This window comes from Cyanistes caeruleus, chromosome 5 (assembly GCF_971803275.1).
Source record: "Cyanistes caeruleus chromosome 5, bCyaCae1.hap1.1, whole genome shotgun sequence".
NCBI lineage: Eukaryota > Metazoa > Chordata > Aves > Passeriformes > Paridae > Cyanistes > Cyanistes caeruleus.
Genome location: NC_141705.1, coordinates 82458803 through 82482053, shown reverse-complemented (window position 1 = coordinate 82482053; position 23251 = coordinate 82458803). Strand labels below are relative to the sequence as shown.

At 46.1% G+C, this 23251-nt stretch overlaps 1 protein-coding gene and 2 long non-coding RNA genes across 6 annotated transcripts in view; 1 reads left to right on the top strand and 2 right to left on the bottom strand.

Annotated features, from left to right (window-relative positions):
- BMP2K (BMP2 inducible kinase) overlaps positions 1–2015 on the bottom strand; it is a 44463-nt gene extending 42448 nt beyond the window's left edge. Inside the window, exon 1 of one of the 2 annotated variants that reach the window (XM_023927047.2) lies at positions 1506–2015. In XM_023927047.2, coding sequence (XP_023782815.2) covers positions 1506–1653 — 148 coding nt within the window. In that variant the 5' untranslated portion in view covers positions 1654–2015. The remainder of the gene's footprint in view (positions 1–1505) is intronic. The other variant, XM_023927048.2, reaches the window with a different exon arrangement.
- On the top strand, positions 1955–7130 carry LOC111929462 (uncharacterized). 3 transcript variants are annotated; one of them, XR_002864727.2, is made up of 4 exons: positions 2042–2209; positions 6094–6186; positions 6435–6638; positions 6870–7130. It is a non-coding gene; the product is annotated as an uncharacterized LOC111929462 (long non-coding RNA). The 3 variants fall into 3 exon arrangements; XR_002864729.2 differs by lacking the exon at positions 2042–2209 and adding an exon at positions 5665–5752; XR_002864728.2 differs by lacking the exon at positions 6094–6186 and having other exon boundaries at positions 1955–2236.
- A 3564-nt stretch (positions 7131–10694) lies between these two features.
- Positions 10695–21684, bottom strand: LOC111929463 (uncharacterized). Its single transcript, XR_015287369.1, has 3 exons — positions 21494–21684; positions 15316–15447; positions 10695–14752 (listed from the first exon to the last, which is right to left on the bottom strand). It is a non-coding gene; the product is annotated as an uncharacterized LOC111929463 (long non-coding RNA).
- Between the last annotated feature and the right edge of the window lie 1567 nt (positions 21685–23251).

Here is a 23251-nt window from a genome sequence, read left to right as displayed (position 1 = left end):
CCGCCACAAGCATTATCAGTTCCCATCCTAAGCATCCATATTTGACAGGCCACATAAAAGCTGAGGAAAAAAAAGCGGTAGAAAACATCTTTCAGACTCAAAAGTAGGAAGTTAATTCAGCCAACGGTCATATGTTAAAGCTTGGACTTCCCCTGCCCCCAGGGGCTATCAGTTTGTTTCTGCCAGCTGAAGAAAGGGAAAAAAACATCATCTGTAGTGACTCTACACACAGAACATTACAAGAAAACTTTTAATGATGTGCTACACTAGACAAAGCACTATGCAATTTCTCTCCTTCCCACCACATACGTTTTCTGTATTCCCTCCTCAAACTGTTGAAGAGCCTATTGTCCTTTTTTATTTATTTTTTTAAAGTCTCTATCTTGCCATCAGCCCTGCCTAGACATGACCTTCTGTCAGACCATAATGACTTGGAAGTAGTTCCCAGCAAGGACCAGCCCGACTTTAGGCAACCAGGTATGCAGCTGGCTAATTCCCGACACCATCTTCATACCCCCAAAACAAGATACTGTATTCTAAATATTGACTACCAAATCCACTTTTCTATGAAAATCATTTCTAGATAACAATGAAAATGTAAATGCTACTCATATGCTCTCATTCCAGTTAGTAATATCATCTGCATGCACTTGTTAAAACCGTACCTTAAATCTCCAAGAAATGCACATGATCAGTGAAAGTTTACCACCATACCGCTGCATAAATAAACTTAGGCACAGACTAAGCAACACACAGACGAAAGGGACAGAAATGAATAATTTTACCCACAACACCCGAAGCAGTGTGCTGTAAACATTCTGTAACTATGAAATATAGAGAACGAGCCCTGAGCTCAGTGACCTGGGAAGTGAATTACACTTCACACATCACATCAATTACCAGCTCTGGGAAATGAACACCACGCTATTGCACACACACACAGAGCAAAACTCAAAAATGGCTGTTTTGACGGTGTCCCATGCCAGCAACTAAGGAAGCAGTACAGTTAAGAAAGTCCAGCCAACCCTGTGGCTACAAAAAATCACACAACTCTTGCTTCGGTCCCGGTGGAAGTCCGACGACAAGAAGTGCAAGTTCACCACAAGAAGCACAAGCCGAGCACCCTGCAGTGAGGGGAGGCTCCACAGCACAACCTCCCAGCACTGCACCTCCACTCGTGACCGTGACACCAATCTGCTGCCTTACGCCAAGGAAGACCAGGAATTTCATTTCGTCGGGTGGGTTATTTTGTTTTCTTTCCCTTTCCTCCAGAATAAGGGGCAGAAGCAAAAGAGGCAGGCTGACGGAGGCGCCGGTGACACCTCAACCCGCCTCACTCACCCGAGGCAGCGAGCCGGGGAACTCCGAGAGCCCTCACGAGCCCCTGGCCCAGGGAGCGGCCGAAGCAGCCCAGCCCGAAGCCCCGCAGGCGGATCACCGCGGGTGAGCGGCTCCGAGGGGCCGGGAGGGCCTGGATCCGGCCCGTCCCCGCCGCCCCTTCTTACCTTCGGCAAGCGGCTCCTCGGGGGTCACCTGGTACCGCCCCACCAGCAGCGCCCTGCCCAGGGCCACGCCGCTCCCGGAGCCACCGCACGTCGTCCCGCCGCCGCCGCCGCTCCCCTCGGACTTGGGCATGCGGGAAAACTTCTTCATGGCGAGCGGAACCCCAGGAAGAACCGGGGAGGAACCGGAGGCAAGCGGCGGTGAGGGGGTGCTCCGCTTCACATGCCGGCCGCGGCACCCGCTTCTCCTCTCCCGCCGCCGGCTCCTGGAGGGGAGGAGGACGAGGAGGAAGGAGGAGGGGAAAGGAGGAAGGAGCAGGCAGAGCACCGGGCGGCCGGGGCGGCTGAGGGGACGCCGCGCGCTGTGCCGGGAGCGGCCGCCCCGCCGGCGCGCGGCCTCACGGCGCACGCGCGTCGCCGCCCCTCACAGAAGCACCCGCCCGGCCGGAAGTGCGGCCGGCCCTGCACGTGCCGCGGGGAGCGAGGCGCGGCGCGAGACCGCCGGCCCGCCCCTCCCTCACGCGCGGCTTCCCGCTCTTGGGGCGCCGCGCGCCGCCTGAGGGGAAGTGGCGGGAAGCGCTGAGGGGGACGCGCCCGGGGGGACACGCGTGCCGCAGACACCCCCTCAGCCTGGCCCCTCACGGCGCCGATCGTGCTCCACCGACCCAGCCCGGACCGGGACGTGCCCTCGGGAAGGAGCCTTCCGGGTAGCAAAGCGGCGTGGGGACAGTGTGGTAATGATCGCGGTGGTAAAAATGGCTCTGCACGCCCGGGGCTGTACAGCCTCTTGCGGCTGTGGAGTGCTTCCAGAAGGGAAACCCCAGAGGGGTGGTGTAGTCTCCTTCTCGTCCAGACATTCCAAACTGACCTGGATGCTTCCTGTGTCACCCGCTCGAGGTGACTCTGCCCTGGCAGAGGGATGATCACCAGAGGTCCCTCACAAACCTAGTCTAAAAATCTGTTTATCTGGCAGAGATAAACAAAAAATAACAAAACCCAAAAAACAGCAAACAAACAACAACAAAAAACCAAAAAAAACCCGCATTGATGACAAATATGAATTCCAGTGGTATGTCTCCACATATACTCTATGCAGAGGTTTGAAAGTGATTGAAAAGAAGGGGTAAAAGGATGGGTCTGGACAGTGAACCATCAGCAGTGAAATTTAAAATGTGCATTTCCCTTCTGTTGAAGTGTACTGACCAGGTACAGTTTCCTTATTGACAAAACAAACCAGGGAATTTCCCAGCCCTGATTCACAGTGCCCAGGCTGATTTCACACCTTGGGAGTCCCCCAACCCCATGCAAATAAAAATGTGGTACTTCTGTGGGTTTTTTTTTTCCTCCTTACCAAATGAAAACAGTACAGTAAGACCAAAACAGGCAAGGGACAATCTATTAATCTCTCACAGGAATAAACAAAGTTGGATTTTTGGTACTGACGGTGGTAATTTAACAAAACAACCTTTCCCACTGAACATATAGGTTTTGGATGGATAACACTTACAGCCATTGGTTCAGTAAAAACTTCTAAAAGTCAAATCTTCAGGATGGTATTTTGGTAACCAAATTAGTTTAAATTTAATCATGCTACCACACTCTTAGTAGGTTAGAAAATGACAGTGTTTCTGTACCAAAGAGACAACTTGTCACGTATGGAAAGTGCTGATAAGCTGTTGGCATGAGCAGCCCCCTTTCTGAGGTCGCTGCTAGCCTTTCAGTAACAGCAGATCAGTTTTTTCAACAGCACACAGAGATTAATCTGCAGTTTTCCTTGGGAGAGAAAGGTATTTTCAGTGCAGATGAAAGGAACAGAGTTCTGTGAGAGGGATGACATAAACAGCAGCGTTGTATTAATGAGGGCATTCCTACAGTGAGATATGCCTGTGCCTCTCAGATATTTAGTGTTCTCTTGGAGAAAAAATGCAGCTAGGTTAAGAGCACGTACATTTGGTGCCACTGACCACTAGGAATTTGCTGCTCCTCAGTAAAAATAATGTATTTTCTAAAAGCCACTGTGACTGAGAGTAGGACTGGCTTTTAGGTTACCTGGTGAGTTTTTATTTGGCTTTGGGGTCCCCGTCCCCACCCATGTGTTCTTTTTCAAGAGGTTGAATTATTGCTGGAGTTATTTATAGGCCGGAGAAAATGAGTCCTCTTGTTACACTGGGATTAACACTGCTAATCTCTGTCTTGGCATCCTGGAGAGCACAGAGGTCTGCTCCTGGGCATGGAGCTGGCAAATAAGTGTGTCAGCAGTGTACACTGAGCTGCCCTTGTGAGTGTGTCATGGCTGCAGGGCTGGCTGGTCTCCTGACAGGAATCTCCAGGAGCCATGCCACCGCTCCCTTACAGTGTTCCACAGCACATTTTCCCTCAGGCTTAGCACCAAATCAGTTTTTCCTGTGAGATACCAGCATGTCTTGGTGCTAAAGAGTGCCTTTTATTTAAGTGTAGGTCAAGGAAGTTCAATAATAGAGAGGATTTTGACAACTCACTTAAAAACACAGGCCTGACCCTCCAAGTGGGTAACTGAGTGGTAATTTTAAATATATGACTAGGCCCTCTCTATTTTATTTAAGTTCTCACTTGAGCAGAACAACATTTCTAGAAGCCATATTAATTTCCAGAAAGGAAGAGGTGTGAGTTGTCTTTCACTGAAGGTATGAAACCCAAAGTAAACTTTGTTCTCCCTTACTGAGGTGAAACCTCTCCTTTGGTTCAGGCAGAGCAGGGATGCTTTGGTCTCCTGCATCTGCAAAGCGTGCAGCAAACCCCACCTATTTAATGCAGCACGTGTTTGGCAGTGTGACAAACAGATCAGAAGTGTGTTTCCACTGCTTAAAAAGAAAACAAAACAAATTTTAATACCTTGAAAGTACAAGCAGTTGCTTTCTGGTTGACGTAAAACAGTGGATGATCTGATGGAAACTCTGGTGAAAAATAACAGAAAATCAGAAATACAAAACCTGAAGTTAGGAGAGATAAGCTACAAAGGTTGAGAAAATGGGGAATCATAATGTAGAGGCTGCACCAAGGCCAAAATACCAGTGATCATTTGAGGGGGGCATGATGGCCTATGCAGTGTTCTTTTTTCTTAAACCTTCAACTTGATGAATTGTGAAATGATAGGAGATACTAAGCTATCATTAAAAAAAACTGAAACAAAACAATATGACAGTGGAGCCAATACTGAACTTCTAGTTCATGAAAACAGAGTCCCAGTCACCTGCTGTGTATGTCTCCACCACAGTACTGGAACCTTTTGCTTCTTCCTTCCTTTTATTGCTTGGGGTGTGAAATGTAGATACGTTCCTCCTTTTTAACTAGTTGTGTAATGGCAGATCTATGTGGCACATAAATGATCCACTTCCTGGCTCTGTTCAGCACACAGCACACAGCTATCACTGTGTGATAACACTATGTGAAGGTTCTGTCCCAGTTGGTGTCACAGGAGCAGGTCTAGAGGGGTTTTTAATGCAGCAGTAGCTGTGTTCTCCGTGTCCAGACTGCGAGAGCCAGAGCTTGTGCCAGAGGGCCTACCCATAACTTTATTTCCCAGCGCTGGAAATCTCGGTGCCGGCTGCCTCGGGTGGCCTTGAGCCTCAGAACTCAGACAGGTGTCCTGTCCATGGGAGCAGAGTAAGGCAGCTTTGAGCAGACTGGCTCACATCCTTGTGGGAGGAACTTGGTCATCTATAAAGTCTGTGCTAGCTGTTTAGCTAGACCACTGTAAAACCTTTAAAGATTTATGGAGGAAAGCTCTAGCTGAGAACACTGCTTAAACATGAAACACCAGGTATTTCACGTGCGCTTGGAGTGTGAAACATGACGGGACTCTCAGGGAGGAGATGCAGGTGCTCTTCTGCCTCTGCAGACAACCTGCAGAGGTGTGAGACTGTCGGGTCAGTGATCCAGCTGAAAAAATACTGTATGCATCAATTTACTTCGCTACCATGAAATCTGCAAATATAAAGAAGGGTCGTGTTGTTTTAGTAGGAGCAAATGGTCTTCCTTTTCTTGCCATGGGAACAGAATCTCTGAAGGCAGTTTGCTCTCAGAATCGTCTGCTTTTTGAGAGCAATAGGATGTGATTTGTTCCAAGGCAAAGTGTTTTCTGAAGAGGCTGTTACATGCTTTCCAGATGGGCTCTGCATTATCTGTCCATACTGTTGGGGTACACTTACACAGCGCTGCCAGCAGCAGGAAGTTGCTAATGTGCTCGCTCGCGTGGTTGAAAATGCCTTAAGGTGAGCTGCCAGATTTTCAAACAGAGGTTCTTCTGTTTAGCATGCCAGATATTTCTTAAAGAAAACATACTCTATTTTCTCTTGTCTGCGATACCACTCAGTTGCCCTATTGGCACGGAAATGATGTTCTAGTTACGTTGCAGACTAAGAGAAACCAGGTTTTGCTTTTTTCCCTGGAAGGGGTACCAAGTAAAGCAGACAAACAGATGGTTAAATTACATCTTCATAATGAACACACTTGATATTAAAAACTTGCCTGTTGATATTGCTGTCAGCATTCAGATAGATAATTATACGTAGCAATGCCAGATGTGTTCTCTGATGTTGTTTCCACATGGAAGGTTGTCCTGGTGCACGCTGACATGTCTTACACCACTGTCTAGACGTGGCCAACATTACTCTCAGCCGAGATCGACACAGTCACGGAGACAGAGGTAAATCTGTAATGCAGTTTTTCAACCCACTCAGCATAGTGCAAAGGAATTGCTGTAACCTGAACTAAAAATGAGCCCAGACAATAGAAGCATATTGCCGTCTTGGCCTACTAACACAAAACGCAGGGTTTTTTTGCCTTCACGTGTCAAAATGAAAAATGTGCAGCTTAAGGGATTACTTTCATATTGTAAATTAAAAAAATGAAATTGTTCAAGAGTGGAAAGAAACCCCCAGTTTCTCCATGCAGGAGGTGAGCAGAGCAGTTCCCCGCTGGGGAGCACAGCCACCTGTCAGTGGCTGAGCTTGCTGTCCTTCTTCTCGGCTCCCGTCTACCCGGCGAAGCAGCCACGCTGACGTGGTGCGGTGGGCACACGGCCCAGGCTTTGATCACAGATCTGCACGTCAGAGCAGGCTGCAAACCTGGCTCAGCTCCCTTCAGGTGCACACAAAGGTAAGATTTTTATGTGCTTCTCTTTTTCAAGTGCACAATACGGCGTTGTCACCAGAGTTTGCCTGTAGTGCTCAAGTTTATCAAGAAATGGCATAAAGCCCCCAAAAAGTCAAGAGTTGCTTTTGTTACTGTTTGATACATTTAGTCTAACACACAGAACATATTTGAACTAAAAATTTGGTAAAGGGTTAATTTATCTTGAATTGCCTTTGGGGTTTTTCCTTTCCTCAGGTACTCCGTTTGTTGAGGTGTGTGTATAAACACCCAGGGAAAAGTTACATTTCTTACCTAGAAGGGTAACTAACGACCAGAGCTGAAACTGATCCTGCCGAGCAGACAGCATCATGTGCTCAGACTCGGGCTATAAATCTCTGAGCAGCATATGTTGCACTCATGTTACTGAGACACAGCACGGCCTGCCCTGCTGCTCATTCACTGGGTGACGCTTGAAAAAAATCCCTCTGACTGTCTCTTAATAAAATGAAAGCAATATGTGTCTCTGGAGTCCCATTTACTGACTTCAGTGGGAGTTGTGCTTGACAAAACATTGAATAAGTGTAGGCTTCACCCCTGTATCAGCCTGTATTAGATGACTTGGTGTTACTCTGAGTCAGCAGCTGCTCAAAACACTCTTTTGAAACCTTGGAGTTTCCCTTTAAGACCCGATGAGATCAGTATCATTCAGCAGCTCATTTTACTTCCTCAGCATTTTCTCACTTCCGCATTGTACATGCTGGCAGTCGTGATCAGATTGTTTCAAAATAGCCCTGAATGCAGGAGATTTCTGAGCACCCAGCCTGATCTCACAGCAGCAGTGAGCCAGCAAATCACTGCTGTGTCAGCTGTTTCTCTGGATCGGTGTTAGGGTCCTGGGGGGCAAAAGATGGTCCAGACTCTTTTGCAGAAAGTGTAACACAACATTCTGCAAATTGTTGAATTCTGTTACTTTTTGTGACAAGACAGTGTGCTCTGGAGAGGATGGAATTGCATTAGCCAAACTCTGTCAGTGTCACCATCTAAAACCTAGAGAAGCTCTCACTGACCATGAAATTACACCACCAGTGTAGGGAGCATACACTGTAAAAACCCCAAATCAATCTAAGAAAGCTTCCCATGCAATGATAGGTTTTTGCTTTTCACCATGCCCCCTCTCACCAGTGAAGTAGTAGTAGATGTTTGTCTGTCACATAAAATTGCAGTTTCACGTGTGCCAGAGCATGAAGTGCAAGAGCTCAGTTCTTTCCTCCTGCAGTTCTGCTCTCAATTTCAGAAGAGTTGTGCCTGCTTTACACCAGTCCAAAGAGAAGGGAATCAGACATTCCATCTTCAGGGCTTTTGTTTCAAAGATAAATGACTCTGTTTTGCAGCTTTCCCTGTGGCCTGTTCCAGAGATCTGCTGCCAATTCAGACTGGCTCGGTGTCAAGACTTGTCACATAGCAAAAACAGTTGAAAAATAGCAACGCTCCATCTGATCGGCTAATTTGGAAGTTTTGTGCACTGGGAGATGTAGCACTTGGGAAGGCAGCAGAGCCACAGCGCTTTTAGGTACCTGTTTCTGTTAGAATGCTCTGCAGAGGTTTACTCTGTGTGTTTTGGACAGAAAGCAGATGACTCCAGAAGCTTAAACACTGAACGAACGGGGAGGGAGAAAAGAAACAGCTCCTATAGAACACATGCAAATGTAAATGTGGGGCCAAGCACAACACAGCAATGTGTCACTTTGGGACAGGAGATAAACCGAAGGTCAGCTAAAGCAGTGCTGCTAAGACAAACTGGTGACATGCAATTAAAGCCTCCTTTGTAAAGAACGGTCTCATTGCAGAGTTCGGTACCCCTGCAAAGATTCACAATTGTTTTATAACTTTTCACAAGAAGAGAAACATTTGCTTCCTGCCTTAGCTTAAAGGCACGAAAAGAAATAGGGCCAGATTCATGTCCTTTGGGACTTTTCTAGTGATCACCAGAAAGAAATCATCTCCATAAACACTTAACACATTTCACCTTCGTCAGTAATCGAGTCCACACTGGTGAATATAAAAGCTTTAAAGTGAACCAGACACCATTTCCAGGGGGAAATTTTGTTTTACATCAAGTGCAGAGTGGACAGATTCACATCTTAAAGCACATGATATACTGTTTTGGAAACCAGTTTTAAGTTAGAGCAACTATTTTATCAGAAATAACTCCTTGAACTATGACATGTGGGAGGCAAAAGAGTTCAGCCATGGTCAGAAACACGTCAGCTGTTCATATCATGTTGTAATGTGCATAATTTCTTAAAGAGCTATTCAGGCCGTGAACTTTAGCTTTAGTCTAACTAACACCTGCTTCCAAACAAATGATTGCCTAAGTTCTCTGTGCAATTTTGAGTGGAAGTTTCATCCTGCAGAGTCTGTGTATGAAGTTATGTTTGTTTTTTTTTCTTTGCTGTGGGTGTTCAGAGCCACTGACTAATCAAAAGGAGTCTCCTGCTTCCCTACTCGTGGAGCCAAACAAGAAACACAGTAATAGGAGTGAGACTTTACATCTCCCATTGTCAAAGAATGGGTTGTGGTGCTGTTACTCAACAGCATGCAGAATTTTATTCTACTGTCATCTCAGCTGTGAGAGATGCTAATTAATTCAGAAAGATTTTTTTTTGTTTTCAGGATACGTGTGAGCAAAGCTAGCTGAAATGCCAGTTTCCACATTTCAGACCTGACAGTTAAAAGAAAATGAAAGAAAACTTTGTGCTTGTCAGCTGCTGAGGTTTGCTTGAGGGATACACAGAGAGCAGTTCCACATGGGTGTGTCCTCCCACTTTCTTAAAAAACATTCTCTTCTAGTTCTAGGACTGCATTTCAAATCTTCTAACAACTGCCTGACTAAAATAAGCTTTGTGAGGAACTATTCAATAAAGCACAGTATGAAGCTACCACTGTGGATAAGGAACATGATAGGGTCTAAGGCTTGTTTTGACCACCCCAGCTGCCCATCAGCTTGGAAATGACATTGAAATCCTTCTCTTCAAGGGACATCTGGAATCAGCTGTGGGACAGCACAGGGCACGGTCACAGAGCAGTAACTCAGCTCTGAGCCCAGCCTCAGCCAAGTAATTTGGGATGCTCAAGTGTTCCCAAGGGATGGACAACATTTTCTGCATTTAGGACTAGCAGAACAGAAATGTTACAACCAGCAGATGGGTAAATGTACAATACTCTGGTGACTTCTTTATCAAGTGTTATGTAACTACTTTAGGAGCAACCTCTTATTTAAAAAAAAACAAAACAAAAACACAACATCCCTTACACTACATCCAAAGCCTTGATAATACTGCCTAGCTGAACTTAATTGTCCTAAAGGCAGAGTTTGTCCTCTCTCTGCTCTCAAGTGCTGATTCCTACATCCTTGCTGATCTGAGGGCAAATGGCAGGTCATATGGGAGAATTCAGTCAGCATTACACCATCAGCCTACTCCTCCCATTCCAAGATGCCCACAACCTCACATCAATGGCTCAAATGTACTTAAAATGAGCACACTCTGTATTCAGTTGTGATTAAGGCAGTGAGTCCCAGTTCGATCCCAAAACACAGTGTTTTTTCTATTTTTAAAGCAGAAATGTCTTAGCTTACCCGATTTTGCACTTCTAGGATTCACTTCTTCAGCTTCTCTTTGCTGTCATGTAAGAGAATATTTAAAATTCCCCAGAAAACTCTCTGGAGTTCTGGAGGAACAGATCAAACAGGATGAAATTTGTGGTGTGTAGAGTCAATAATACCAACCTGTGGAACCTCTAGTTTACAGTCTTTAGCTGACCTAACAAAGGGCAGTTTTTCCTCTGGAAAGCACAAAATCCTCCAGAAACTGAAGTGAAAGCTGTGTGAGACCGTCTACTGCCAGAGAGAGAAAACAGTATCAGTCAGTCCAGGTAACATAGCTGACTGCCTTCCAACTAAAGGCCCATTCCCTGGGAGGCAGATACCTTTTACCTTGGACATGGAAATCATCTAGGAGTCTCCCTCCTGAATTACCTGAGGTATGTGTAGACAACCATCAAGATTCTTGTAAGCCTTACAGGTAGAAAGTTCCAAGAGTGTCATATAAGAGAAAAGAGAGGCATAACAAATCATTCCTTTCTTAGGAGACTCAAAGTAACGCGTGTTGCTGTAGAAATACCTGTTTTAATTGGATTTTGGGCTCTCGGTACTTCAGAAGATCCTAAGGCAATTTCCAAGCCACAGCTCTAGTTCTGGGGAGGTTTATGGTCAAGCGTGGGCTTTACTCTCTGGGGCTGGAAACAAACTGTGTGTTTTGTTGCACATTTCCATGCACCCCTCCCTAAGCATCCACTATCAAAACCATGGGAAGCTCCAGAGGAAGGAGTCAACTGGAGTTCATGCTGATTTTTGTTGAACTGCATGGGAGCATACAGGGAAACAGCAAGCAGAGCTGCTCTTTCACCCCATGCTGCAAGTAAAGAACAGCCCAAGCCATATTTGAGTAACAGGAATCTCTACAGCAAGATTTAAAACCTAATGTGTTGTTGGGATGCTCTTCACACCAGTGTATGAAGTGCCAGAGAAGAGACAAAGAGAAGTTTTCCATTTGTTTTTGACATTAGGAAAAACCTCCACCAATATTAAGGGTCAGATTTGAAGTATTTAAAGAATATAGACTTGGTATGCAGTGTTCCCCAGTGATGCTTGACACCCCAGATGAGAATCCTAAGGCTTAGGCAGGATCAGTCAAATTACTTCTCCTGACAAAGCTGATCTAAACCTCTGTTTCCATTTTTCTGACCTGTGTTTTCATGCAATGAAAATTTGCAAGCTGCGGGTATTCAGCTTCACTGAAGGGACAAACAAAAATCTTTCTGCTGCAAAACAGTTTAAGCAGTTGGGAGGGAGAGCTCAGGCCTTGTCTCTTCTCTGCAAAACACAGCCTTACTTCTCATATTCTTTATTTTGAGCCATTTCAGCATTTGTATATACCTTGTTTTTGACCTATTATGGGAGGATAATACACATCATCTGTGCACTCAACATATTTCACCATTTTAAGGAGCTAATACACGTTATTATCAACAGCATATTTCTAGTTTCAATACCTCAGTTCTGACAGTCTGAAGTATGTCTTTAATAGCCCAGAAACAGTCCTACTGTGAGGGGAACGAGGTAGTGCAAAGCAATCCTGAAGCACAAAGCCTGTTTCAGCTCACCAACACCTTGTCCCAGTGGAGCAGTGCAAGCTGAGTGACACGCAGGGCTTGGTTTCAGACAGGTGGCAGAGCTGGGAAGGCAGAAATCTCCCAGCCATAAGTCCTATTCTCCTCTGTACCCGTTTCCAAAGGGAACTGTTGTTCCCCTGTTGGTAAGTTTTCATCCAGGCTGTTGCTGACAAGCCATCAAAGCATCCAGCCAATCCTGCTTACACAACCAGTTGTACAGTCATAGGGGAGAGGACAGGAGCTAGACCTGAGAAGGCTTTTGGCCTCCTGCTGTGCTTAGATTATGATTTAATGCTAAAAAGTTGGCATGGCAACCAAATGCTTGGCAACAAAACGCCGAGGAATGGGTCGAGAGAGGGCCAAGCAAAAAGCAGTGCCCAGCTCTTCCACGGGCAGATCTGTGCCCTGCATACCCATCTTGTCAGCGCTTCTGTAGCAGCCGGGGTTACAGCAGAAGAGGGCATTATTAATAAGCTAGGCAGGTCTGCAATAAGTGAATAGCAAATTTCTCCAAAACACTTGAAATGGACCCTGGCGCCTCATTCAGGCTCCTTTTGCTCCGTCCACCAATTGCCACACGTTGCCAGGAGACGGTCTTGCTCCACAGGAGGACTCGCCACTGGCTGCCATTGTGCTGTCTCTCCGTGTCCCCCTCCTCCCCTGTCCTGCTCTTGCTCTCTGCACTAACAGAGCCTGGCAGTGCTCGGTTTCTCAGTTCTGACACAATTACTTATTTTAATTTGAAAGTTTTCAAAAGCTTTTTGGTTTTTCTGCGGTGATTAACTGAGCAAAATCCCCATTCTGCACAACTCCAGGCTTGTGGCACGCGGGCTGGAAAAGGGAGTGCCTTGAAGGGTAGGCTGATCTAAAGGGGGATTAGTGACGTACACTGGGCAGAACACTCCTTTGCTGCATGAGCGCCTTGGTTGCGTCTCCTGAGGTCCAAGGTATTAAGTTTGTGTGCCTGGTTAGGGTACACAAGTTCCATTTAGTCTCACTTGGGTGGGAACTTTCTGTGGTCCATTAAAGCATGCCCTTGGCTATTTAAATGTTCCCAGACTTTTCTTGATCATATAGGGCCTCAGAAACTTCTCTGGATATTGGCAGGGTTAGTCCCATGCACATCAGGAAAGAAGCCATTCGTTCTTCAGCCTTCCTGAGGCACTTCCCTCGTACCCCTAAGGAAACTTTTTGAGTATAGACTCAGTACGGGCCCATACAGCATCACCTTCCCAAGTCTGCTGTGGAGACCTGGGCTGCTAAGCAGATAAGTGAAGTTAAAGGTTAATCAGTTCCAGCGTTGGTTTGCCAAGTACTCTGAGCCAAGGGTCAGTTTATACAGCCATTTGGCATCATCTTCTGTGGTCAGAACAAACTGAAAGGTGGCAGCTGAGGAGGAGACTGCTGTTGTGACAGAGACCTCGGCGCTGAAAGGCTCCAACACAGCGGCGTGGCCAGGCTGTAACTAGAGAACACAGTACTTCAGCTTCCTCGAGGATCTTGGAAAGGAGACAGGAAATGAGCGGGGATTTCAGCGTGCTCTTTGCAGGGACTTGATGACACGGCCTGTCCCTGGGCCTGTGGGGAGGGCAATTCCTTTGCCTGTTATTCGCAGTGCTGCATCCAGACCAAAGCGTCATCCTGTCTCTACCTGGATGAGAAATCCTTCCCTGTCTGCAAGCAAATTAAACTGAGTGTCCAATCTCTATCACTCCAATACCTCTTTTTCTAATTCCAGCATTCCTTTCCTCTGTCCAATACTTCACCGTCCCACCTCTTTTCCCTCCCTGATGTCAGAGATTTACAAATGCTCTTAAGCAGACACACATCAGCTCTTCTCCTCCATATCATTTAACACAGACAAACTGACACAAAGAAAATAATATTACTTAAGTGGGCAGACTAATTAGACTAATTTATTTCATTTCACCAGAACTTCACTGTTCTGTTTCCAATTCACTCTGGCACCATGGGACACATTCCCCTCATTCTTCCTTCCCATCACTAGGAGCAGTGACAAATGAGCTACATCTTGTTACTCTTCTGAGACTCCACAGTTGAAAAGGACATTGGAAAATAAAACATCAACCTCTCTGTTTCCAGCTTTCACAATCTGAACAGAGGAGCTGTCTTGTGATCCAAGAGCACAGGAGTGGATTGTCTATCGGCAATCCCAGCTCCATGCCTTACTAGCTGAAGAGAAATAGTTGAGATGTTTCCTTGTACAAACTGGAAGGGGAATTTCGGACTATTTGGGCAGCATGGTGACTCGCCAGGGTGCCAGGTGACACGGTGCAGATGACCAGTGCTGAGGTGCACATAAAGGTACACATAAAGCTGCTCATTTCACCCTCTCTCACCATGCAGTCCTAATGACCATGTAAGGAAACCAAATTAGCTGTGCTTATGAGCCTCACTTACAGCTGATTTGTTTATAGAGCTCTGTGAGGTAATTGTAGCTTGTCCTGGTTCATGTGAACTTATTTCCCAGCACTGCTTTTAAGAATGTGTGGAAATGCATACCAAAATCTTTCAGATACACCAGAGACAGACCATAGGCCTGGCACAGATAAACTGCAGGTCCCCCAGTGTGTGCAAGGGTTATGTTTGCCTGTCACTGCCTGCCCATCCCTCTCCTTTTGTCTTTGATTAAAGATACAAGCCACACACTGACCAGCACGTGGACAGCCAGCAAAGTAAGTGCAAGGAGGTTCCCAAGCACACACACATACAGCTGAGGCTTTGTTCTGCTCCTGTTTACTCACAGGGCGAACAGTTGAGCATTGTTTCTGTTTGACAAATTCTAACTGTCCAGCTAGGAAAGATCTAGTTCCAGCTGGTTAGAGCCGCTTGGATGTCTTAACCTCCTCCCCTTCCCTCTTCCATAATTCACGGATCCATTTTACCTAGAGACAGAAAGAACAAGTACAACGTACTCCTTAGGTGCCTTCCCACTTTGACACCAGCCTCATCGGGTCCCTACTCCGCCTGGCAGCAGAGGTAAGATCCTTATGAAGCATGGCTCAAAAGGTGAACTCGACTTGCAGGTGGCCCAGACCTTAGGGTGCTGCACTTGTGTTACGATTAGGAGCAGTGAAGAGTGACCCTTTTGTAGTCCCCACCAAGTGCTCTCAGCTTGTCAGGCACTGGAGAACAGCAGACACTTGACAGTGTTGGAGCACAGCCACAGGAATCTCAGAGCTGTTCACTACCTAATTGCTTTTTTTGCCTTGTATAGCACCTGATGCTGCAGAGAGTGATCATCCACTGTACAACACCAAATATCACGTACGACTCTTGATCCCAGACTCAGAAAATGAGTATCAGAGCACACTCTTGTCACAGCAAAGTCACTCATTTTCTGTTAGACAGACAAAGTAAGGCCAGAATGGCCAGAATACCACTAAGTGCTGGATTTACATCCTCTTTCCATCAAGTAAATTACGTTACTTTTTTCAAGACAACTTACTACTTTAGAAGGACATTGAGGCTCTAGCACAGCAGAAGAAACAGGTGTCTCAGGGACTGTCATCTCAAGTCTTCACAGAGGAGGGGTGGCAGAATCAGTTTGGTGCTAAATGACATAAGATGTCCTAAAGATCTGCAAAGAGAACACAAAAGTTCTGGAAATACAGAACCAAGCTGAAATTCCTGCCTTAGCGAGGCCTAAATTCTTACTCCTAAGGACATGAGTGTTATATGAACTCCATACAAACAGGTGCTTGCTAGCTTCACTCTTCAGTCAGAAAGGTGGATTCAGAAACTCTCTAATCCATTTTCCAATTTATCCTACTTATGTTACATTTCAAAACTAGTTTCCATTTCACTTCTTTTCCTTCTGTAATTAAAAGTCAATCTTTACCTAATGCTGAAATGGCTCTAAATAGACACACACACACACACAGGGAAATCTTTGAGAGCATAATTTGAAGCTAAATTTGTCCCATCACCCAGAATCCTGACCTTTGACTCCTGACCAAACAGTATGCCTGGATATTGAGTGCACAGTTCATGTGTATGTAGTTTGTGCTTGTATATGTAGTTAAAGTAATGCAGTTTAAGTACTACAAAATGTGTCACAAAATTCAAATGTAACAAGCAGAACACAAGCCCCCAAGTTCTTCATTTGTTTATCCCACTGTTAGTACACAAACCAAGGCTGAGTGTTAACATTTAATGGGCTGCTTTAAGCTTCTTTGCATGCCAGCCTTGTGTGTGAGAGCACTGATTTGCCGCTTAGAGGGGGAAATGGTTCTTGTGGGCCCTGTGAGGGAAGGCAAGCTCAGCCTCAGTACCCTGAGCCTAGCTCGTATCAGCAGATCTCATGATTGCCCCTCTTGCTTGTTCCTCCAGTTGCTAAGAATTCTGTAGATAAAGTTCACTTTATCTGAAGGGAGGAAGTTGCTGCTGGATGCAGTCAGGAAGGACAGCAGCCTGTTGCACACAGCAATAGCTTTAGAGGAACAGTCATTTTCCCATGCAGATGGGAAAACAATGTTAACCATATGTGTGCCGTGCCACTCATTCAGCCTGTAACACTCCAGCAAGCTGGAAGGAAAGGCCTTTCCCCTTAACATTTAAAGGGGGAGAAAATAAATTAGCCTGAGCTGACAGAAACAGAAATCCTGAAATGAGAGGCTGTGAGGCAGGGACTCCATACCTTGCACTGCAACAGGGATCAAGCCTTTCCCCCTGCTCTCAACTCCCCGTATAACCATAACAGGTTGGGCTTAGCGATTAGCAAAGAACACGATGCCCAGGAGAACTGATAGCTGCCGGTCCAGTTCAGCTGCCAAGGGTCAAGGCTGCTGGAGAAAGCACTGTATGCTCAGGAGCTGATCACACAGTTGTTTTAAGAGTCACTCAAGGCTATCTTTGGAGGGCACTCGGAAGATCAGCTGATCTGAAAGAATGCAGACAACCAGGACATTCTCTTTTCAAATGTGCTCTGCTCAGTCATCCTTTCTTTTGCTCAAGTAGGAAGTCTGAGGACAAGTGATAGCAACTTCCATATCAGGCTGCCAAGCCCTCAGTATTTGTCAAAATTATCCTTTGAACAGATGGCTTCTGTGGCAGTAAAGCTCACCATGGCCATCCCTAGGCTCAGATTAAGTGGCAACATCTCCAAGCTACAAAGGTAGACAGTACCTTCTCGTTTCAGCTGCTAAGCAAATAATTTAGGGAATGATAAAAAAAAAAAAAAAGGAGAATGATAAAAAAAATGGGGAATGATAAAAAAAAGGAGTAAAGCCTTCAAGCCTTCCAGTGGTTATCTCCCCGTTAAACATTTCTTCCTGGGAGGGCTGAAACAAGCGAACACATGCAAGGGCACGTGCCTCCCGGAAACCAAAGACAAGCCTCCCTGTGCTGAAAGAGTGCTTTGCTGAATTGCAGCATAGTATAATGCAGGCAGGCAGCCCCAGAGCTGGCTCTTCTGTGGGAACTGAAGCAAGTGGATCAGGATCTTGTTTACAAGGAGCAGCCACTTGGGTTTGGAGATACTGACAGTGAGCCTCAAAAGCTGGGAGGACTTGAAATATCCCCAAGGATGCAACATAATGTGTGTATCCCAAGCCTTGGTTCTCTCTGCTTATGTCTGCTGCTTTATGGGGGAGTTACAGTTTGTCCTTTGCAACATCATTTTAATTTTTTATTGCTCTAGGATTAAAGTCCTCGCTCCCCTTAAGGAACCAAGGCCCATTGACTCAGTCCTTACACAACCAAAAATTTACCACTTGGCCAGCCTCTCAGAGGCCTTATATCTGCATATTCTGATAAGATAAGGATACATCAAAGGTGTGATTAACTCTCCAATTGCCTCTCTGAGCTCCTTTAGCTTTGTCCCTGAAGCATGGTTACTTTGAAGTGTGAGTCATTTGCTCCCCACTTACATAAGTCCTTCAGGGCAATCTCTGCCCTGTGTTAGGTGCAGTCTGGCTGTCACTCTGCCAGAGAAAAGTTACAGCAAAGCCCTGCCTGGAGCCTGGAGGGAGCAGCAGGCCATAATCTCTTCTAAGCATCAATAGCCACCCTGCTCTGAGGTACGAGTCCCCAGCCCAAGTCACCTCACTAGTCTCTTGGTGCAGTGCTCCCCCAGCAGAGTTCTTCTCTGGAGAACAGCATTATTTTTAGTGATTTAGGACAGATCTGACTTAATCACCTCACTGAGCCCCCCCAGTGCAACACACCAGTATAACCAGTAGTCCCAGCTACTCATTCCTGGAGCTCTTTGCTCTCAGTACAAAATCATTATCTGCCATCCCTTCTGAACAGTTTGTCGGATGTCCCAAGTGCTGTTGTATATAGGTTACTGGGTGCAGGGTGCTTGGGCTAAAGAGCAGGCAGCTGTAGCCAAAGGTGAGTGATTCCTCCCCAGAGGAATCACCAGGAGGAAACCCCAGGGCTCCATCCCATAGGTAGCCACTTTTCTTGAGCCATAGAGCTGATCAGCAGAGCTTCTCTGTGGCTGTGATACAATCTTTCCTTCTAAGGTCTTGACATGCTTTCTGTTCAGGACATGGCTAAGCAAAGTGACTAGCACAACCTCAGTGGCAGTCTCCTGGTCACACAGATTAGCATGTTATGTCTCATCCAGTGATGTTTTAACTTATTCTAAAAGCTAAGTCACTCGGTTTAGCACAGGTGAAAGATGTTTCATGCTTTCTGAACTCAAAGTCTCTCTCTCTCCACATGCACCAAGAGACACAAACACTTGCTTATCCCAGTAAGTCCTCCCCATAATGATACATTTCCCATATCAAATCAAATACCTGGAAAAAGAAGGTTTGACAATTAAATCTTAAAATCTGCTGGAAGCCACAGAAAATTTTTGTTTTTGTGCTTTGAAACCACCTTGATATTCAACCATGCAGAGAATTCAGTGTTTGAGAGGGGTGTTTTTTTGGGTGACAGAAAGGGAGTTGCATTTCCCTTCATGCTCTGAGCACGTGGACACCAGAGGTGCAAAAAGCAAGATCCATTCCAGACAGGGAAGGGAAAGGAGGGGGCAGTGAGAAGCGTGGAGACAGACCACGTAGGCAAAACAGGAAGTTCTGGCTGAAGAGGAAATGCTTCAATGCTATCTTGAAAACATTTTGCTGTGAAACTGCATGCAGCTATAGAGAGGTGAAAGAAAAGCAGCTTTCTGCAGATTCAGCAGTCTGAAGCTCACGTCCTGCCACACGTGGGCTGTTGTCCCTCTCCCTGAGGAGGGGAGGCAGCTTGTGCTGCTCCTGTACGAGCAGCTGGAGAGAGGAACCAGGCTTCTGGAAAGCAGCCTGAACACAGACACTTCCTTTTCTTGTGCGCAGGCTGCTTGTGTCCTTTCGGGTGGTTTCTAGAAGTAGGTGAGGCACGCTCATAATCCTTCAGCAGCACGTGCTCTTCTGCTTTAGAAGCAGCTTGTCCAGTGACCACATCAGCTACATCATGCAGCATCATTCCCAGTCTGGTTTTGGCTGTCAGGATCCCACACCAGGGCAATGTGGTTCAGCAGCAGCCTCAAAAGCCTCAGTGACACTTCATCAGCAGATTAGTTTCCCCAGGACTCTCAGAAAGAGTTGTGACATACAGGTTTTAAGAGAAAATGGATCAATGGGGTCACAGTGAACCTATTGGAACATTCCCATTTAGAGGTGATGTACTGTTCATCTGCTTTAGCATATTGTACTGCCTGTGCAACTAGAGAGGAAGCAGACTCCTCTTTAAGGGCCAGGAGATGAAAAGTGTGAGCAGTAAGAAAAGGCCAGAAGTGCCAAGTGTCTAGAGACGAGAATAATCCTTGTGTATCAGGTTGTGATGTCAGGTAAGGCACAGATATCACTAATGCCTGGCTGCAGCCACACAGCTCCTTCCTTCTGTGAATTATAATCATTACAGGCATTTATGCCTTCAGACAGCCTTTCTCTGAGCATTCAAGGGTACTCCCCATGAATGAATGACAGGATGAAAGTCAATGAGCACTGTTCTTCCTAATTCTGACATCTCAAGAAATAATTGAAACCTCCTGGACCTCAGTTGTAACTTCCCATTTAGTTTGTTAAATGCCAGGACGCCTCTTGTGCAAAAGCAAGGCAGCCTCTTAAAGCCAATTTAGATAATCCCATGATCCACGGGACAACAAACAGGCAGAATTTCCGAGTACAAAGATAGCCCTGTAGTCAACATCTCTGAAGCTGAAAGACTCTTTGTGTTGCGCAACCAGCATCATCTCTGAGTTTTCTCAGAAGCCGGTGTAAAGGGGCTCACTCCAGCCTCCTGTAGAGGGAAAAGCTCCAGTTCTGTAGAGGGTGAAGCTTGCTTGCCTGCTGTGCAGGGCTCCTCCAGCACAGAGGGCAGCTGCTGTAAGGCTCACACACACATGTACACACACACACACATGATCTACCCAAACTGCTTCTGTTGCTCTGGGGCTTCAGCAAAGCCTGTTATCTGTTTTGCTGAGTAGTCTTCTTTTTCTTTCTAATGATGGTGAAAGGCAGTTTTCAGTTTGCTGTCGGTGGTGATCTCAAAATGACAGGCCAGCGAAACATTGCGTAGACCACAAGGGAGTGTTTTCCTTGGCAGCATGCCCAACTCTGTCATATTAATGCTCAGCCAAGAGCTATTGTCCTTGACAAGTGACTCTGCACTGGCAGAACAGGATCCACTGCACAATTCTTCCCATGTGCTACGCTGCTGCTGTCTTCTGAGCCTTTAGAAGGCTGAAATACCTGCCAGAGCCAGAAAACTCACATCACCTAAAACCAGTTATTTATCTCACAGAGCTAGGGGGCAGTGATTTGGCATTGGAGAAGAGAAGCTGTTCTGCCCAGAACTTAGCTACAGAACAGCACTAAATGCACCCAGAAGACACCTAGGCCAAACAAAAGCAAGTAGGCTGTGTGACAGTGAGGGAAGGGCATTCACACTATGCGAGGGTACACTGCCAAGTGAGCAGAGTAGGCAGTGCACAGCTGGCTCCTGTACAGCTGGCTTAGGGCAGGGTGTAGAAAGCACTTCAGAGACAACTAAACTCCCATGTTTTATCAACACTGAAACATCCTGTCCTTGCTCTGCTTTGTTAATGACCTCTCATTGGTGATCAAAAAAAATGCAGATTCACAAATACAAGATTGGAACATTTTCTTTTGGTGATGAACAAATCCTTCCCATCACAGAAACCCTCCCACACAAAATTCTCCTTCCATTTATCTGTGACTTCCAATTAATAAATGCTTTGTTGTAAAGTTGTCAGCCCTCCTGAGTGGAGCAGGGCACAATCAAACTGCTCAAATACTGACAGTAAGGATTTCCTTTTGAAAAAAATAAATGAAAGAACACGATGTGAACAACAGAAAACAGACCTGAAGGGGATTCTGGGGAGCCAGTGAGACCAGAGAGGACAGCACAGGCATTTTGGGCACTTCAGATAGCTCTCAGCTTCAGTCCAGCGCCCGTGTGCCAACAAGACCTAGAGGAAGTGTGTACACACTAACTTTCACAAAAGAACAGAAAAACCTGAGTGTGCCCAGTTGGTGTTTAAGAGAGATGTCTTTCCCCAGCAAAAGTTAGACCTTGGTTATGGCTTGCTGCCTGTTGACACACTAAGCTGCTGAGCCCAAAGGAGAGGCGCCCCCAGCCAGCATGGTGCACAGAACCCCACTCACCTGCAGGCAGTTCCTGGAGCCCCCTGGAAGGTGTTCCCCTGCTCAGGGAGGTATTTGTGCTCCCTCCTACTAAGTGAGAATGTGGTAGGCTTGAGGTCATGACATGTTCTAGTCAGATAAATGCAGGAGCTAGAAGGACACCCATCCACGCTGTGCTGGCTGCTTCTGAGGGCAGAGATCTCTGAGCCCAAGAAGTCAAGTGGTTCCAATCTCCACTAATTTGTCTTTCAGCTGAAAACTTTCTGGTGCTTTGTCTCATTCACTGGGGAATCTCACCCCTGCCACTTTCATTTTGCTTTTAAGACAGAAAAGGAAAGGAGACATTCTTTTTATTCTTTTTCATTCTGTAAATCTTGGAACAGAACACCGTGTGTCTGTTTTATTTTTAATTGTTGATGTTGTGATCGCTTTCTTATTTGGGATATTAGACAAACCTTCCTTTCCCTGATGAAAGAGCGAGAACACCCACTGCATGTCTAAAGCAAGAAAATACAAGAGAAGCTCCAAAAATGGTTTTGCTCTGTTTTTGAGATGGAATCTGAAGAGGAGGTTCATGAATGAAGTCTGAGTTTTATGGAAATGCATTACACTTTTGGACTTTAAAGAGAAATATAGTGTTGCTGTGCTCTGCCATTTGTAGCTTTTTGGTATTCTTTACATAGACCTTTTCTCTTTTTATACTTAGACGAGGTTGTGCTTCCTTTCCCATCCCAGGGGATTGCCAGTGAGGTTTGAATAGAGTAATTTATTTTCCTAAATTCAGAAAGTGTTACCATTTCTTTGGCTGAGTCACCTAAGCATGATCAGACACAATTTTCAAAGGTGGCTGGGGATTTGAGTATTCAGTTAAACCAAGAGAAACTGAATCTCCCAATCCTCTGAGGTACTTTGGGAAAATCTCTTGCTAAATGTAGCAGCTTAATGATGATCTAAAGATACATAAAGACATTTTCATCTCTTTTACTGAAAAATCAAGGGCTGCCTCCACACAGTGGAAACTTGACAGGCATTAAAGAACATCACAAACATCATAGAGGCAAATCTTACTCCATTCTTCTGGACTGCAGCTCAGGTGGTAGCCCTGTTTGTTTCCTGAAGCATGGCTATATTACAGGGCTAGGGCAGTATATCTGCTGTGTTTTGGGGCTGCCTTTGCACAGGAAACATAGAGAATGGCACGTCAGAGGTTTGCAGCATGCTGTTAGGATACAGGAAGTGCTCATCCGGGTCAGGTGGTTTGATTCAAGTTCACATCTCCATATTTCCATCCCTATTCATAAGTAAAACAAGAATTGGCACGAGGACACTGACAAGGAGAGCTCTCAGAGCACTGAGGGCACCAGGTGCCCTTAGGTGCCCATTGGCCCAGCAGCCCTGCTTAGGCTCAGGCATTGGCTTCTTCTCCAAGCGCTGTGCTGCTTGTTTAGTTTTATTGTCTGTGTCGTGCTGTCCTGACTGTGCTTGTGGCTTGTCTTACTGCTGAGGAGTGGCCTGTTTCTGTTTCGGTGCTGCAGCTGCCTTCATGAGGCCTGCTGTGCCCCGGGCCTGCTCTCTGCGCAGCCAGGCCAGCAGGTGGCTAGCTGGACATCCCAGCTCCCCTGCTCCCACTGCTGCTTGGACAGGCGTGCTGAGTGCTCACCTGACACCCATCCTTGGCACTGGGTAACAACACAAGGGCTTCAGTAAAACCCCTGGGAAATGCAGGCAGTGTGTTAATCTATCTCCCCACCTGTTGTCTGTAGATTTCAGCCAATTTCC